Raw genomic sequence first — 15,000 nt, 5'->3', positions numbered from 1 at the left:
GCTTGCAGGAAACCAACACAGGATTTAGTTTGAATTGATTAAAGAAGCAACTTGTATGATAGGATACTGGACTGGATATAAAACACTATTACACCCTACTCTTGTTTACTGTATTTTGTCTCTGGTTTAAGACTTGGCATTGGGTATATATATATGTGTGTATATGTTGTTATGCATATATGTATGTACATTTATTTGCATATGTGCAAATATATACTTATGCCTAAATGTAGAGTTGAAAATATTACCATTTCTGGTTGATCAAACTTTTGGTTTAAAGAAATCTAAGATATTTTCTTTCTTTAAGAAAAATTAACATTGAAATGGATAAAATGGGAAAATATCTTCAACTCTATAGTAAGAAGGTTGCTACCAAAACATATATATATATGTATGTATGTATGTATGTATAAGCATGTACATATGTATATATATATGTATTTATATTTGTATGTATATATTATATATATATTTATACTCAAAAGTTGACTAAAATATTCAGCAGATATTATTTCTCCAAATATAAAGATTGATTATTTTGTATCCTTGGATATTTAGTCAGATATTTTGTAATCTTGCAAAACATACTTGATTTGTTGGTGATGACGATGGTAGTGTGATACATATTGGAGTCTTTCCATTCCCCAATTCTTGTTCTTTGCAACTCCATGCAAACTATGGTTTAGTGAAGATACGAAAGTTCTTTAGTATTTTTAGTATCTTTAGTATCACAATCTTTGTGCAGTGTTTATTGAATGACAATTCCTTTGTCTTTCCTGTTTTTTTTTTTTATTTCATATTTTGTGGAATAAAAAATCATGGATGTTGTCATGATACAACCTGTGTTAGAAACATGTAAATTCTGATAAATGTTTGTTATATGTAAGATAAACAGGGTTATGTAAGATTATTTTCCTCAACTCTCTGATGAATATAGTTGACTGAAAAAAATTAAATGAGAAACTGAATGAAACCTTGATATAGATATATAAACCTGTTTACTTTAATGCATGACAAATATATATCATATACATAGATATTTTAGATGTGTAGTAAGGTAAACATAAAATATATAGCTGACACTATGTGATTTTGGATAAATATAAACAAATGCCTATTGTTATCTCTTCTGTGGACTGAAAAAAAAGGGAGAGTGACTTGGTTTCAAAATGAGTTGGACTCATCTTTAGAAGTCATGTGGTTGTGTGTGTGTGATTGTATGTGTGTGTGTGTGTGTGTGTGTGTGTGTGTGTGTGTGTGTGTGTGTGTGTGTGTGTGTGTGTACATGTATGTATTTTTGTGTGCCAAATGTAACCTGGTTGTAAAGATCCAATATTTGGATGAAAAACAGGTTTAACCCTGGAAGTATTTGAACTTAGAACATGAAGGGCTGCAACTGAACATTATAAGGCATTTTGTCCAATACTATAATAATAATAATAATAATAATAATAATAATAATAATTGCTTAAGGCCAGCAATTTTGAGGAAAGGAGTATAGTCGATTGCATCAACTCCAGTACTAGGCATGTACCTTATTTTATCAGACCCCAAGATAAAGTTGACTTTGGTGGCATTTGAACTCAGAATGCAAAGAGCCAAAAATGAAAATAATAATAAAAAAATAATGATGATTTCTTACGTAGGTACAGGGCCACGATATTTTATGAATGAGAATTATGTTGATTAAAATCGACCTCAGTATTTGACTGGTACCTTATAAAAAAAAGTAATAAATTTATAAAATTCCATTGAATAATAATAATAATAATAAAAATAATAATAATAATGATAATTCCTTTATTTGCCACAAGGGGCAACAAAGATACCACATTACAATAATTATAATTAAAGTGAGCAAAGGGTAACAATAAAATTTTGAAGAGGGTGGGGGAGGGATGATGGTAGTAATGATTGTTTTCATTGATTCTGTTAACTTAATGGACATTATAGCAGTAATAGTCATAGCTGTAGTAGTAATTGAAGTAGTATTCTTAAAGTTCTTGATGCTAGGATGGCTGACCTGGAGTGGGTAAAAGGGACATAAATTTCGGGTGATTGTAGGTCCTCAATTAAAGAATAGTAGAACAGCAGTGGTAAGGTGACTTGATATTTCTTTTAGGATTTGCAAAATTCAGTCTATACATATGTGTGTAAGCATGTTTGCATGTATGTATACGTGTGTGTGTGTGTGTGTGTGTGTGTGTGTGTGTATGTTATTGTATTTAGAGAAAGATAGACTGGTGGAGGAGCATAAGTAAGATGTTAAGTCCATTGAAAGGAGTGAGAGAGGACACTGTTAGCAGAGAGATTGATAGAAAGATAGATAGACAGAGATATATAAATCATTTCTCGAGACACGGTTATTGCAACAATAAGCCCGTTGTACTTTGATAACAATATATATTCATATATATTGCACATTGACATCAAACACTATATATATGTGTGTGTATGTGTGTGTGTATGTATATATATATATATATATATATATATAAATTATATATAATACAAATATTGTAACAAAAAGTAGTAAAAAAACATTCCATAGCTTAATGATAATAATAATAATCCTTTCTACTATAGGCACAAGGCCTGAAACTTGGTGGGAAGGGGGATAGTCGATTACATCGACCCAGTACTCAACTGGTACTTATTTCATCGACCCCTAAAGGATGAAAGGTAAAGTTGACCTCGGCAAAATTTGAACTCAAAATGTAAAGATGGATGAAATGCTGCTAAGCATTTTGTCCAGAGTGCTAACAATTCAGCCAGCTCAATGCCTTAATGATAATAATAATAACAATGATAATAATAATTGTAATAACCAAAATATGCATGATAATGATGACATATTATATATATATATATATATATATATTCTTTTTTTTTTTTTTTTCCTGAATTTTTTTATCCATTGTTATAATCACCATATTTCCCAGTTTTCAAAGGGTGGAGATTTGTGTCTAAGTAATTTCACTCGTTATTTTTCTCAAATTTATATTTATATTATTATTATTATTATTATTATTAATATTATCATTGATAATAATAATGATGATAATGAGGTTCCTCTTTCATCATAATCAGCATCATCAGTATATGATTTTATTTGCATCATAAAGATGGACTCTCATCATCATCATCATTTAATTGATTTCAATTTCTTGTATGCGTATGTGCACGCATGTGTAGTACGTATGTATGTGTTTGTGTGTGTGTGTGCATATGTGTGAAATATAGCTGTCATAAGTGGTAAAATATTTAAATGTCTTAGTTTTAATGATTTTTTTTTGGTGCTTTTTAAAATTTTTACACAGGAAATCACTAATAGAACAACAATTGATCAAGAAGAAGTCTCCTCAAGGAAATGAAGAGACAAGAATGGAGAGGAGGATACTCCATGAGAGAGAGAGAGAGAGAGAGAGAGAGAGAGAGAGAGAGAGAGAGAGAGAGAGAGAGAGCAGGATATATATATATATATATACATATATATATATATATATGAGAGATAGAAGAATGTGTGAAAGAGTGAGAGATGTAAACTGGAAAGAGATTGGCTAAGAAGATAAAAACAATAATAGTCATTAAAAATAAATAATTAAGCTCTAATAATTGAATCATTATTTCAACCCTAGTTTGTTATTGGTACCTATCTTACTACCACTCCCAAGATACATAAAAAAAAATGGATAATGACAGGTTTTTGCACTTGAAACTGTGAAATACTAAATTAGCTACAATACAGCACCTTCACCATCTTGGACATAACCTGCCATCATTAATAACATTAATTATTGTTTTAAGGTTTAATTCATTGAAGTGAATACCCTAGTATAAAACTGCTATGTAATAAATCAAACTTGAGTAGTTAATATCAAAGTTGACCTTAGTGCAATTTGAACATTGGACAAAACTAATATAAGCAATTTAGGTTTCATTGCCATTTGTTGCTCCACTAGTTTATGATGAAAGCTTTATTACATCTTTATATATGATGTCCCAAATCTTCAAGGGAAAAGGCTAATGCAAATTTACAGCATTCATGAATTTCCCAATACTGTGGAAAGCTTTAATATTATTATTCTGTTGAGTGTTTGATATCAATCTCAACACCAACTGTCTGTCCAATAGCATAAGGACACCAGCAACAACCACTATGTTATATGTCTGTATTTGAGAGTCTGTATATATGTATGTGAATACAGAGATTCCTCTGCATATAACAGAGAAAAATGTAAAAAACATACAGAGGGAGAAAGCTTGAAAAAAAGAGAAAAGCTGGAAGATAGAAAGACATCAAAAGCTGTCAATAGTACCCAAGGTGACATATAATGTTAACTACTTCTCCATTATTTAAAAATTTTCTGCTAAAAGGTAATCCCTAGATTATTTTCCCAAATATTTAATCAACTTACCCATACCATTTAATATTTGGATTATATTTCTGTGATAGTATGTGTCTTATTCTAGGTATGTATATTAGCTTTGAGAGACTAATTCTTAATTTTTTGGAATTATCTCCCCTTTTCTTTTAGAGTTACTAACAGTTGTTGTCATGTTTTCTTTTGTTTTCCCAACTAAAGAAAAATTCCAATTAAGAAATTTTTACTTGCACTATTCAGTCCATCACCTCATTAATTTTATGTTTTGATAGTCATGAATGACACAACACTGATTTATCACTGTGTGTTTTTCTTTTGTTTCAGCTAGATTTTGTCATAGCTTGCATTAATGTAATCAATAAAAGGTTATCTCTCCGTAAATCCTATCTCACCTATATTAGATTCAAGGTGTTGGAGATAGGAAGAAAACAGATCCTAGATTTAGTCTGAATATGTATAAAATATGGCTGTAGAGAATGACAGAAAATTTTTTTTTTTTAAATGGTTAAGAAAAGGAACATTCATAACCCATAGCCCTTTCCAAGGCCTCTGAAACTGATGAGAAGAAAGTAGTAGAGTCCTACCACAAATGCTTAAAACAGGGTGGATTCTACTCAAGGATCAAGAGACCCTACAGTAAGGAGAGAAAGACAGAGAGAGAATGTGTTCAGATATAATGACTTGCTCTTTCTTTTCAAAAAGAGTTCTCTTTCTTCTCATTTTCCTCATCCTTAGACAATGTTGAAGCATTTATTTGTTAATGTTGTTGTTGCTGCTGCTGTCCTTATTTCTTGCTTACATCTGCGCCCTTTTCTTATTATTGCAATCACTATTATTGTATTATTTTTCATACTGTATCAAATCAGATTATTAGTCGGCAATAATGGATGGTCTTATATATATAATTATGCAATTGCTTTCTATTATTATTAGTTAGTATTATCATTATTATTATTAATGCCACTGTTTTTTTATTAATATTACTATGCACTTTCTAAAAAGAAGAAAAAGATACGATTTCTTTTATTATTTATCTATTTTATTTTCCACTTACATAATATTTACTGTTTGATAAAAAAAAAAAAAGGAAACATTTTGATAATAATGATTAAAAAAAAATAATTTTATCAGATTTTATTCATACATACATTATTTGTTTCATATGCTTTTATTTTTTAAATTTTGTAAGGTTTGAGGGTTGATTAATTCAATTCAAAAAATTTTTTTTTTTCATTATTATTATTTAATAACTTTTTCTTTTCCCCTTCAGGTCAACAGAAATAGTCACAACCAAAAAAATGCACAGCGTCCAGAAAAAAAGCTAACTGCAAATACTGCGTTTTCAATACACATCATGCACATTTTAGCTGCAGTCTGTGGCTTTTAGAACTGAACAAAAATTCTTAAAACAAAAAAGAATTTAAAATAAAAAATATATTTTAGAGAAGTGGCTGCTGAAGAGGGGCATTAGAAAACAAAATGCTTCAAAAGGTGAGATATGAAAAAAACAAAGAAGGGAGTGGGGAAAAATGAGGGAAGGGAATTCCTTAAAAGACAAAAAAAATTTCTTCTGCACATTGTTTTTATATAATTTTTCCAATTTCTTTCCATTCATTAAAAGAAAAACAGAAAACTCCCCCAAAACACCTATATGTATATGTGTGTGTGTGTGTGTGTATGTATGTGGATATATATTTTCTATAAATGGCTAGTAGCTGCTTTATTTTGGAGCATGTAATATTATTAACATGACTGCAGTTGTAAAATGTTTTCCGCAAATTAGTTTTGCCAACTTGTGGCTTGCTTGTTTGTTAATTTTTAATTTTTTTAAAAAAACTTTTTCTAAAATTTGACTGTATGTAAATAATTGCCAAAATAATTTTATTTAATTTTCAGTTTGACATTAGGCATTATTTGCACACATTTACCATACATAGTTTGTTAGACACCATTGCATGATGGGAATTTAAACAAACAAACAGTAAAAACCCTCTACAAGCTGGAAAAACTTGATGGAAAACAGCTAAAATTATATCCTAGTCATGTTTTAATACAACATTTCATATATATATATATATATATATATATATATATGTATATATATATATATACATATATATACACGTATATATGCATTTATGTATATAATTTATACACACACAAATATATACATACACATATATACACACACACATTGATACATACACATAGATAGATAGGTAGATATAATAATTATAATAATAATATTAATCATAATTGTAATGTTCTTTCATTTCTTTAAAATTTTATTTATCATTTTATTTTTTTTTTCTTTCTCGTCTCATCTTTCTAGTTTAATTTTATTTATTGATTGATTTTTGTGTTTGTTTGTTTTCCGTTTCTCTCTTCTCTTCTCTGTCATTTAATGCAAATGATGGTACAGCAAGTTGTCAGCTTGCTCACATGTTGGTGTCTAGTATCGAATGCTTGGAGTTTCGTACATCCTCCGTCTCGTAAGCATTGTATGTAGCGAATCTAGAATCCTTCAAGTGTGTGTAATTAGCACTGACCGCAATCAAAAAGTGAATCTGAAAGAGGGAATAAGAAATAATTAGTAAAAAACAACAAAAAAAAAACAAAACAAAACAATGATATTATGCATTTCTAACACTGGCGCAAGTGCACACATTTTCATGAATGCAGTGCTTGTGTATCAGTATAGACACACATCTTCAATATGCAAGAGAAAAGTGTATACCAGGAGGAATGTATATATATCCAAGAAGTCATGATAAAGGAAAGGGAAGAGGAGGAAGATAGAAATATGTATGTATGTATGTATGTATGTATGTATGTATGTATGTATGTATGTATATATATATGTATATATATATATATATATAGGAGAATATACAAATAATAACAACAGACGAGGACAGGTGGTGTAAATAACAAAAGTATATATTATATATATATTAATTCTTTATTGCCCACAAGGGGCTAAACACAGAGGGGACAAACAAGGACAGACAAAGGGACTAAGTTGATTACATTGACCCCGGTGCGTAACTGGTACTTATTTAATCGACCCCGAAAGGATGAAAGGCAAAGTCGACCTCAGCGGAATTTGAACTCTGAACACAAAGACAGACGAAATACCGTTAAGCATTTCGCCTGGCGTGCTAACGATTCTGCCAGCTCGCTGCCTTTTATGTATATATATGTAATGTATATATATATTATGTATGTATATATATGTATGTATGTACACACACACACACACACACACACACACACACACAACAGGCATTGTGAAATGTGACACGTAAAGAAAGATCAGGTGCAGTAGAGTTCCACATACCACTCTAGTGTCCAGTGTTGTATGACATGAGACGTCAAAGCCATGTTAGGCTTGGATGGGAAATATAAGCCAAATAATAGAAATAACAATAAAAAGTGGTATGGTGTGATTTGAGGGAGTTTTAGCCACTATTTCTAGCAACTATATACATATTACATCCATATACCCATCTATAGAGGGTTTCACAAAATAAGAGTATTCAGTAGGCAGCGTGGAAGGATTATATTTACTGTAGTAGATAAATAATATTACTAGTTTCCATGACTATGGTTAATGCTAAGCAGAGTATTTTCTCTTAAATGTGATTTGAGTGAAGGTTTTTCTCTTGATTCAAGAGAGCATTCCTGAGACACTAATTCTCAGGAAGAATCAATGTTATGCAGTGGATGACTTAGTTATAACTTGGAATTACAGGTCTAAATCATCCAATGGACTTCTATGCAATTCTTTTCTACCCAATTTCACTTATAAGGTATGAGTTAGCTTAGTGCTATAGAAAATAATGTCTGCTCAATGTACACACACACATGCATATCACACACACACACACACACACAAATATGCATTGCATATTACATTTTTAAGTCATTTGTGTATTAAATAATGATGTCTGACAAAATGAAAGAACAATAATAATAATGATTTCAAATTTTGGCACAAGGTCTGCAAATTTGGGGTAGAGATAAGTTGATTGCATCAACCCAGTAGTCAACTGGTACTTATTTTATTGGGCCCAAAAGGATGAAAGGCAAAGTCTTGACAGAATTTGAACTCAGAACATAAAGACTGATGAAATACCACTAAGCATTTTGTCCAGCGTCCTACCAATTCTGCTACCTTACCTAATCATTTTATTTCATTTTATCGCATATATTACATATGTTGCATTATATATCCATATACAAGGTATAGAATAAAAAAAATATTCATTTACTGAAATGTTTCTAGCATTGATTTGAATTCTGCTTTTCCTCATATTAATTGTTTGTTTGTATGTATGGTATACTCAACTTCTCATCTGTTAGAAAACATCTACTACTAAAATCAACAAAACTTTGTAATCAAGCTATAGACTTTATCATGCATATGCTTTACTTGAAGATTGCAGTGGTATGAAACTTTACTCATGAGACAAACACTCAGCTTCAGTTTCAATAAAAACATATCCATATCTTCTATATCTATTGAGAATTCCTTTCTCATTCATTCAACATTAAGCAACACACACTTATGAAACACGCACACCACTAGCATAGATAGAGTGTATACCACCTGGGTTGGCCCTTCCATTTTTAGCCCGTGGACCCACAAAAAGCACATATTGCCTACAGCAGACCTAAAAGTGGTGCTTCCTTAAAAGTGCCACCTGGGGAGAACCACCCCATCACTACACTAGTGAGACACACACATACACACTTATGAAACACACACATACTTATTAAACACACCTCTGTACACTTCTCATCAACTGAATTTTTATTCACAAGGCATTAGTTACCCTGGATCTATGAAAGAGGCTAGTTGACTAAGATGATGCACAATGGAAATGAATTTGGAAATATGATTTCAAAAGTAAGCTTCTTAACCATACATCAATTAAAATAATATCTTAACTAACAAAGCTCGATAATCGTGAGAGAAATGAAATTTTAAAATTGATAGATTAGTATTTAAATGATTATTCTTATTTCGTGTCTTTATCAAATCTTTCCACCAAGTTATGTAGTCTTGCATATTCTGTTCTCTGTGTTAATTCTCAAATCAGTCAATCAACACAAAGAATCCAAGTAAGGGAAAAAAAAACCCACTGGGCTACTTATATCCTCGTGACCCTTTAATCTTTTTGGTTAGTCCAAATTCAACACAGAGTCAAAGTATTTCTACTGGGCACTGAAACTGTTGCTAAACTTTCTGCTCTTTTCCTGTCTTCAAATATTTCATCTGTGATATATTTATTTACTAGTCTTTCCTTCCACAGTTATATGCATTATTAGATTCTCTGGAAGCATCCACAAGAACTGCAGATACTATGGAATACTGTCTTGATTTTAATATGAAGGGATATATTAGGTAGTGAAGGGATTTATATAATATTAAGACATATATAAAGGCAGCAAAAGGATATATGAAGGGATATATATAAGCATGCTGAGCAAAATGCTTAGCAGCATTTCATCCATCTTTATGTTGAGTTCAAATTCTGCTGAGGTCGACTTTGTCTTTTATCCCTTTGGGGTCGAAAAATAAGTACCAGTTGACTACTGGAGTTGATTTAATTGATTTAGCTCCTCCTCCAAAACTTGAAGTTAATATGAAGGGATATGAATTAGAAACTATGAGATACTTACCATGCTGATAGTCACCAGCACTGCTGATACATAGGTAAAGATATAGCAAGTGAACAGCTCTTTACCCTGAAAATAGAGTGAAAATGGGATAAATAAGTAAAATAATTGGGAGAATTTAAAAAAGAAAACAAAAAAAAACTCCATAAGATTTTAAGGCATTATCGTAATTATCAGCATCAAGATCAATTGTATCGTTTTAATTGGTTTCATTAGTCATTGGACTGTGGTCATATTACAGCACTATCTTCAAAAGGGTTTTGCTTGAATGTATCAACCCTAGGGCTTTGCCTGGTAAAAAGATATAACAAGAATGTAAAGGAATATAATCAAATATCACCAGGAAATTGTCTGATGCACCACTAATTCTTCAATCTATTCTGTATATATGTATATGTGTGTACACACATCTAATGGGGTTTTGCAGTTTATACCCAGCAAGTTCCACTCACAAAGTTTTGGTGAACCTAGAAGAAAACACATACTGTCCAAGGTACTAGAATAGAATTGAACCCAGAATCATATGCTTGCCTCAATTATCATCACCATCATAATGTTTACATATGCTCTTCCATGCTGGCATGGATTAGATAAGACTTATTTTGGCAATGTTTTACACCTAAATGCTCTTCCTGATGCCAATCCATTTAATCACCTCTTATAACACACCAGGACATGGTGTTTTGGTTTAAAAATGAGATATAAAATGATAATGCAAAGAAAAATTGAAAATAAGAAACAAAAACTGCCAGGAGAACAAGCTATAGGTAGTAGATAGTATCTGTTATCTAGGTGACCAAGTTAGTAGTGGAATGGGGTGCTCCGAGAGTGTAGCTGTGAGAATAAGATTAGGCTAGGCAAAGTTCAGCGAGCTCCTACTTCTGTTGGAAACAAAGGGCCTCTCTCTCAGAGTGAAAGATATTGTATGATGCCTGTGTATGAACAGCCATGCTACATGGCCATGAAAGATGAGCTGTGACAGCCGAGGATATGTGTAGGCTTGAAAGAAATGAAACCAGTATGCTTTACTGGATATGCAATGTCAGTGTGCATGGTCGACAGAGTGTAAGCATTTTGAGAGAAAAGTTAGGCATAAGAGGCATCAGATGTGGTATGCAAGAGAAATGACTGCACTGGTATGGTCATGTGGTATGCAAGAGAAATGACTGCACTGGTATGGTCATGTGATGTGTACGGACAAGGACAGCTGTGTAAAGAAGTGCTGATCTCTAACTGAGGAGGGAACTTGTGGTAGAGGTAGACCCAGGAAGACATGGTCAAGCATGATCATGTGCCTCACAGAGGCAATGACTTGTGACCAAGACCCTTAGTAATATGCTGTATTTGAGAAGACCCATCAAGCCAAGTGAAATCATAGTCAAGGCTGATGTTGGTGTCATGTAACTGGCACCCATGCTGGTGACACATAAGGTGCACTGTTCAAGCATTGGGCCTCGCAGAGGCAAAGTGGTTGAGTTCCTTTCAAGCATTGGGCCCTCACAGAGGCAAAGTGGTTGAGTTCCTTTCAAGCATTGGGCTCTCACAGAGGCAAAATGGCAGAGTTCCTTTTAAGCGTTGGGTCTCACAGATGCAAAGTGGCTGAGTTCCTTTTGAGTGTTGGGCCTCACAGAGGCAATGACTGAAACCTTTGGTGTTATGTCATGCTTGAGAAGAAGACTCCTCAAGATGAGCAAAATTGCAATCCTGACAGATACTGGTGTCATGCAAATGGCACCCATGCTGGTGGCATGTAAAAGCATCCATTACGCTCATGAAGTGATTGGTGTTAGAAAGGACATCCAGCTATAGTAAACCATGCCAAATCAGACTGGAGTCTGGTGCAGCCTTCCAGCTTACCAACCTTGTTCAAACCATCCAATCCATGCCAGAATGGACAATGGACGTTAAATGATGATGATGACTATTGTGTCGAGCGTATGTGAGATGTGGCTCATGAGAAGAGCAGACTTAGGACAAGTTCAAAGTATGTAACCAATTTTTGCCTTCATTGAGTCCATTTTAGTGATCTAGATTTTGTGTCACACTTTGAAGTTTCTCACCTTCACTACAATGATTTTCTCTAGTAACTTATGTATAAAAGATGTCTTTGTTTGTTTGGTCAAGGCTCTGTTGTTCAGTTCACAAACCAAACTCATCCATGGTACAGCCGTGCTAGAGCTTTTTGAGGCTCTCCTGTCACTACATTTTGGATGGTATATATATATAGTGAGGTAGGCAGCTGATAACATGGTTTACTATGATCAACTTAAAAATGAATACTTGAATTGATATCTACTCTTGTGTAAGTTGTCCACAGTTAGAATTATGACTGATCGTTGACCCATGCGTCAGACATCTGTGACCGATAGGCATGGTCAGCTTTTGTTTGAGATACTTAGGTTTCACGGGCTAGAATCAGCACAGTTCATTCTAGGTGAATGACAAGTACTGCAAGATTGATGGGAGGCAAGGAAAAAGATATTCTCAAACTACAGATCTACCCCAAATACTCACAACAGAATTGATACTGCTGAAGGTATGGAAGATTGTGTGGTGATGTTAATCCTTTTATGTAGGAATCAGATATATCCATTCAAAATTTCATTACCCTTAACTACAGAAAGTAGTTTTATGTACCAATCTATCTTTTGTTGAGGAATGTCATGCTTAAAACTGTTTTTCATTGAGACATGTCAAATTTATTGAAGCAATGTGACTCACAGAAAATACTAATTCTATTTTTGGTAGATATTAAATATCATTACTGGAATAACCAGGAAATTTAATCTTGCAGTGAATGGGTTAAACCAGGTTGATGGAGTAAGTCTGTCATCAACAAACAGCAATGGTACTTCTGATGGACTTCGTATCAGTGTATCAAACTACTGACAAAAATGGCTGACCAATGTAGATGGTCACGCTTGCATAAAATCAAACGGGCAAGTGATTCTATATTTGTGTTAAAAATATATAGTGATGAATGTTTTAGAGATGTAAATATGGTTTTTGAAGGAAAATTTTACTTACATCTTTCAGGAACATCTCCAGTTCTGGCTCACAAATAGTTTTGTTGAGACCTGAAAGAAGGAAAAAAAATGATTAGAAGAGGACAAGTATTTTAGATTATGAAAATGGTTTGTCTTTTTAAACACAATATTGTATATGGCAGTAAAATCCTTAACAAGGAATGTTTAAAGCTGAATCTTCTTTAGCTAGATAATAATAAGCAGAGTCAGTTTGGACTGATAGAAATGAGAAAGGCTAAGTAATGTAAGTGTTCAGTGGGGGCAATTATGAATTATTATATTTGAGGATATAATGAATTATTATATTTGAGTGAAGTAGGCAGCATATAGAATGGTTTACTGTGATTAGTGACATTGCAAGCATTACTGTAGGAATGTAAACATCTTGGAAAAAATAGCAAAAGATATCTTGTCCAAACCCCCTAATAATTCTATTAATCCACCATCCTAGATTGGGACTTTTCTAATGGCTCTAAAACAATGAATAACAGAGTTAGTTTGGTGGGATTTGAATTCAGTGCATAGTGAGTTGGAACAAATATCACAAGGCATACAGCTGATGCTCTTATAACTCTACCCATTCACTTCCATAGTCATGGTACTGGAGTTGACTGAACCAACTTTATATGTGGTCTTATGTCAGAATTAGAACTGATGGCTGATAAGTTTCTTACATAGACATTCAGGAGTTATTTCAGAAACTAAGTCATGGGAATCAGAATGCAAAATTACACAGAAAGAGAGACTTACCATAATACTTAAGTTCAATGCAGTCTCCCTTCTTGAAGTCAGTGGAGAGAATGAATGTGCTGACCAATAATGGCATTACTGCAAGGGAGCTGGCAGCTACCCAGATCACGGCCAGGAAATAGGCAAGAAACAGCACCTGTAAATGAATACAGAATTGAATAGAAGCATTCAATGGAAAATATACTTAAGTACAGATAATTACATGCATACAAAAAAGAAAAAGGCATCATCTTAATTTTAATTTGTATTCATTTACACACCAACATATATGTTTGTTTATTCACGCACATACAAATATACTTACACTTGTAAAGAGATATATTTGAACCATCATACATGTACAAATATACATTTGAACAATGACACCGGTACAAACATACATTTGTACAAATACACATACAAATATACAATGTACAATACACACCTGTACAATTACACACGCACAAATATACATCTCCACAATCTCACGCATACAAATACACATCCTATTTCTTTATTGCCCACAAGGAGCTAAACATAGAGGGGACAAACAAGGACAGACAAGGGGATTAAGTTGATTACATCGACCCTGGTGCATAACTGGTACTTGATTTATCGACCCCGAAAGGATGAAAGGCAAAGTCGACCTCAGCGGAATTTGAACTCAGAACGTAACGGCAGACAAAATACCACTAAGCGTTTAGCCCGGCGCGCTAACGATTCTGCCAGCTCACAATCACACACGTACAAATACACATCTGTTCAATCACACACGTACAAATACACATCTGTTCAATCACACACGGACAAATATACATTTGTACACTCACACACATACAAATATACATTTGTACACTCACACACAAACAAATATACATTAGTACACTCACACACATACAAATATACATTTGTACACTCACACACATACAAATATACATTTGTACACTCACACACATACAAATATACATTTGTACACTCACACACATACAAATATACATTTGTACACTCACACACATACAAATATACATTTGTACACTCACACACATACAAATATACATTTGTACACTCACACACATACAAATATACATTTGTACACTCACACACATACAAATATACATTTGTACACTCACACACATACAAATATACATTTGTACACTCACACACAAACAAATATA

At 32.9% G+C, this 15,000-nt stretch overlaps 1 protein-coding gene across 7 annotated transcripts in view; it reads right to left on the bottom strand.

Moving 5' to 3' along the window:
* Positions 1–1,783: 1,783 nt before the first annotated feature.
* The window catches only part of LOC106874846 (neuronal membrane glycoprotein M6-a), a 664,201-nt gene continuing 650,984 nt past the window's right edge, over positions 1,784–15,000 (bottom strand). For all 7 annotated transcript variants that reach the window (XM_052969399.2, XM_089355036.1, XM_052969395.2 and 4 more), the window contains 4 exons: positions 13,847–13,982; positions 13,098–13,147; positions 10,074–10,139; positions 1,784–6,952 (listed from right to left, as the gene is read on the bottom strand). In XM_052969399.2, the coding sequence (XP_052825359.1) occupies positions 6,824–6,952; positions 10,074–10,139; positions 13,098–13,147; positions 13,847–13,982 (381 nt within the window). In that variant the 3' untranslated portion in view covers positions 1,784–6,823. The remainder of the gene's footprint in view (positions 6,953–10,073; positions 10,140–13,097; positions 13,148–13,846; positions 13,983–15,000) is intronic.

This window comes from Octopus bimaculoides, chromosome 7 (assembly GCF_046866305.1).
Source record: "Octopus bimaculoides isolate indiv1 chromosome 7, ASM4686630v1, whole genome shotgun sequence".
Lineage (NCBI taxonomy): Eukaryota > Metazoa > Mollusca > Cephalopoda > Octopoda > Octopodidae > Octopus > Octopus bimaculoides.
Note: the sequence above shows the minus strand (reverse complement) of the source record. Positions and strands in the feature narration are given on the sequence as shown.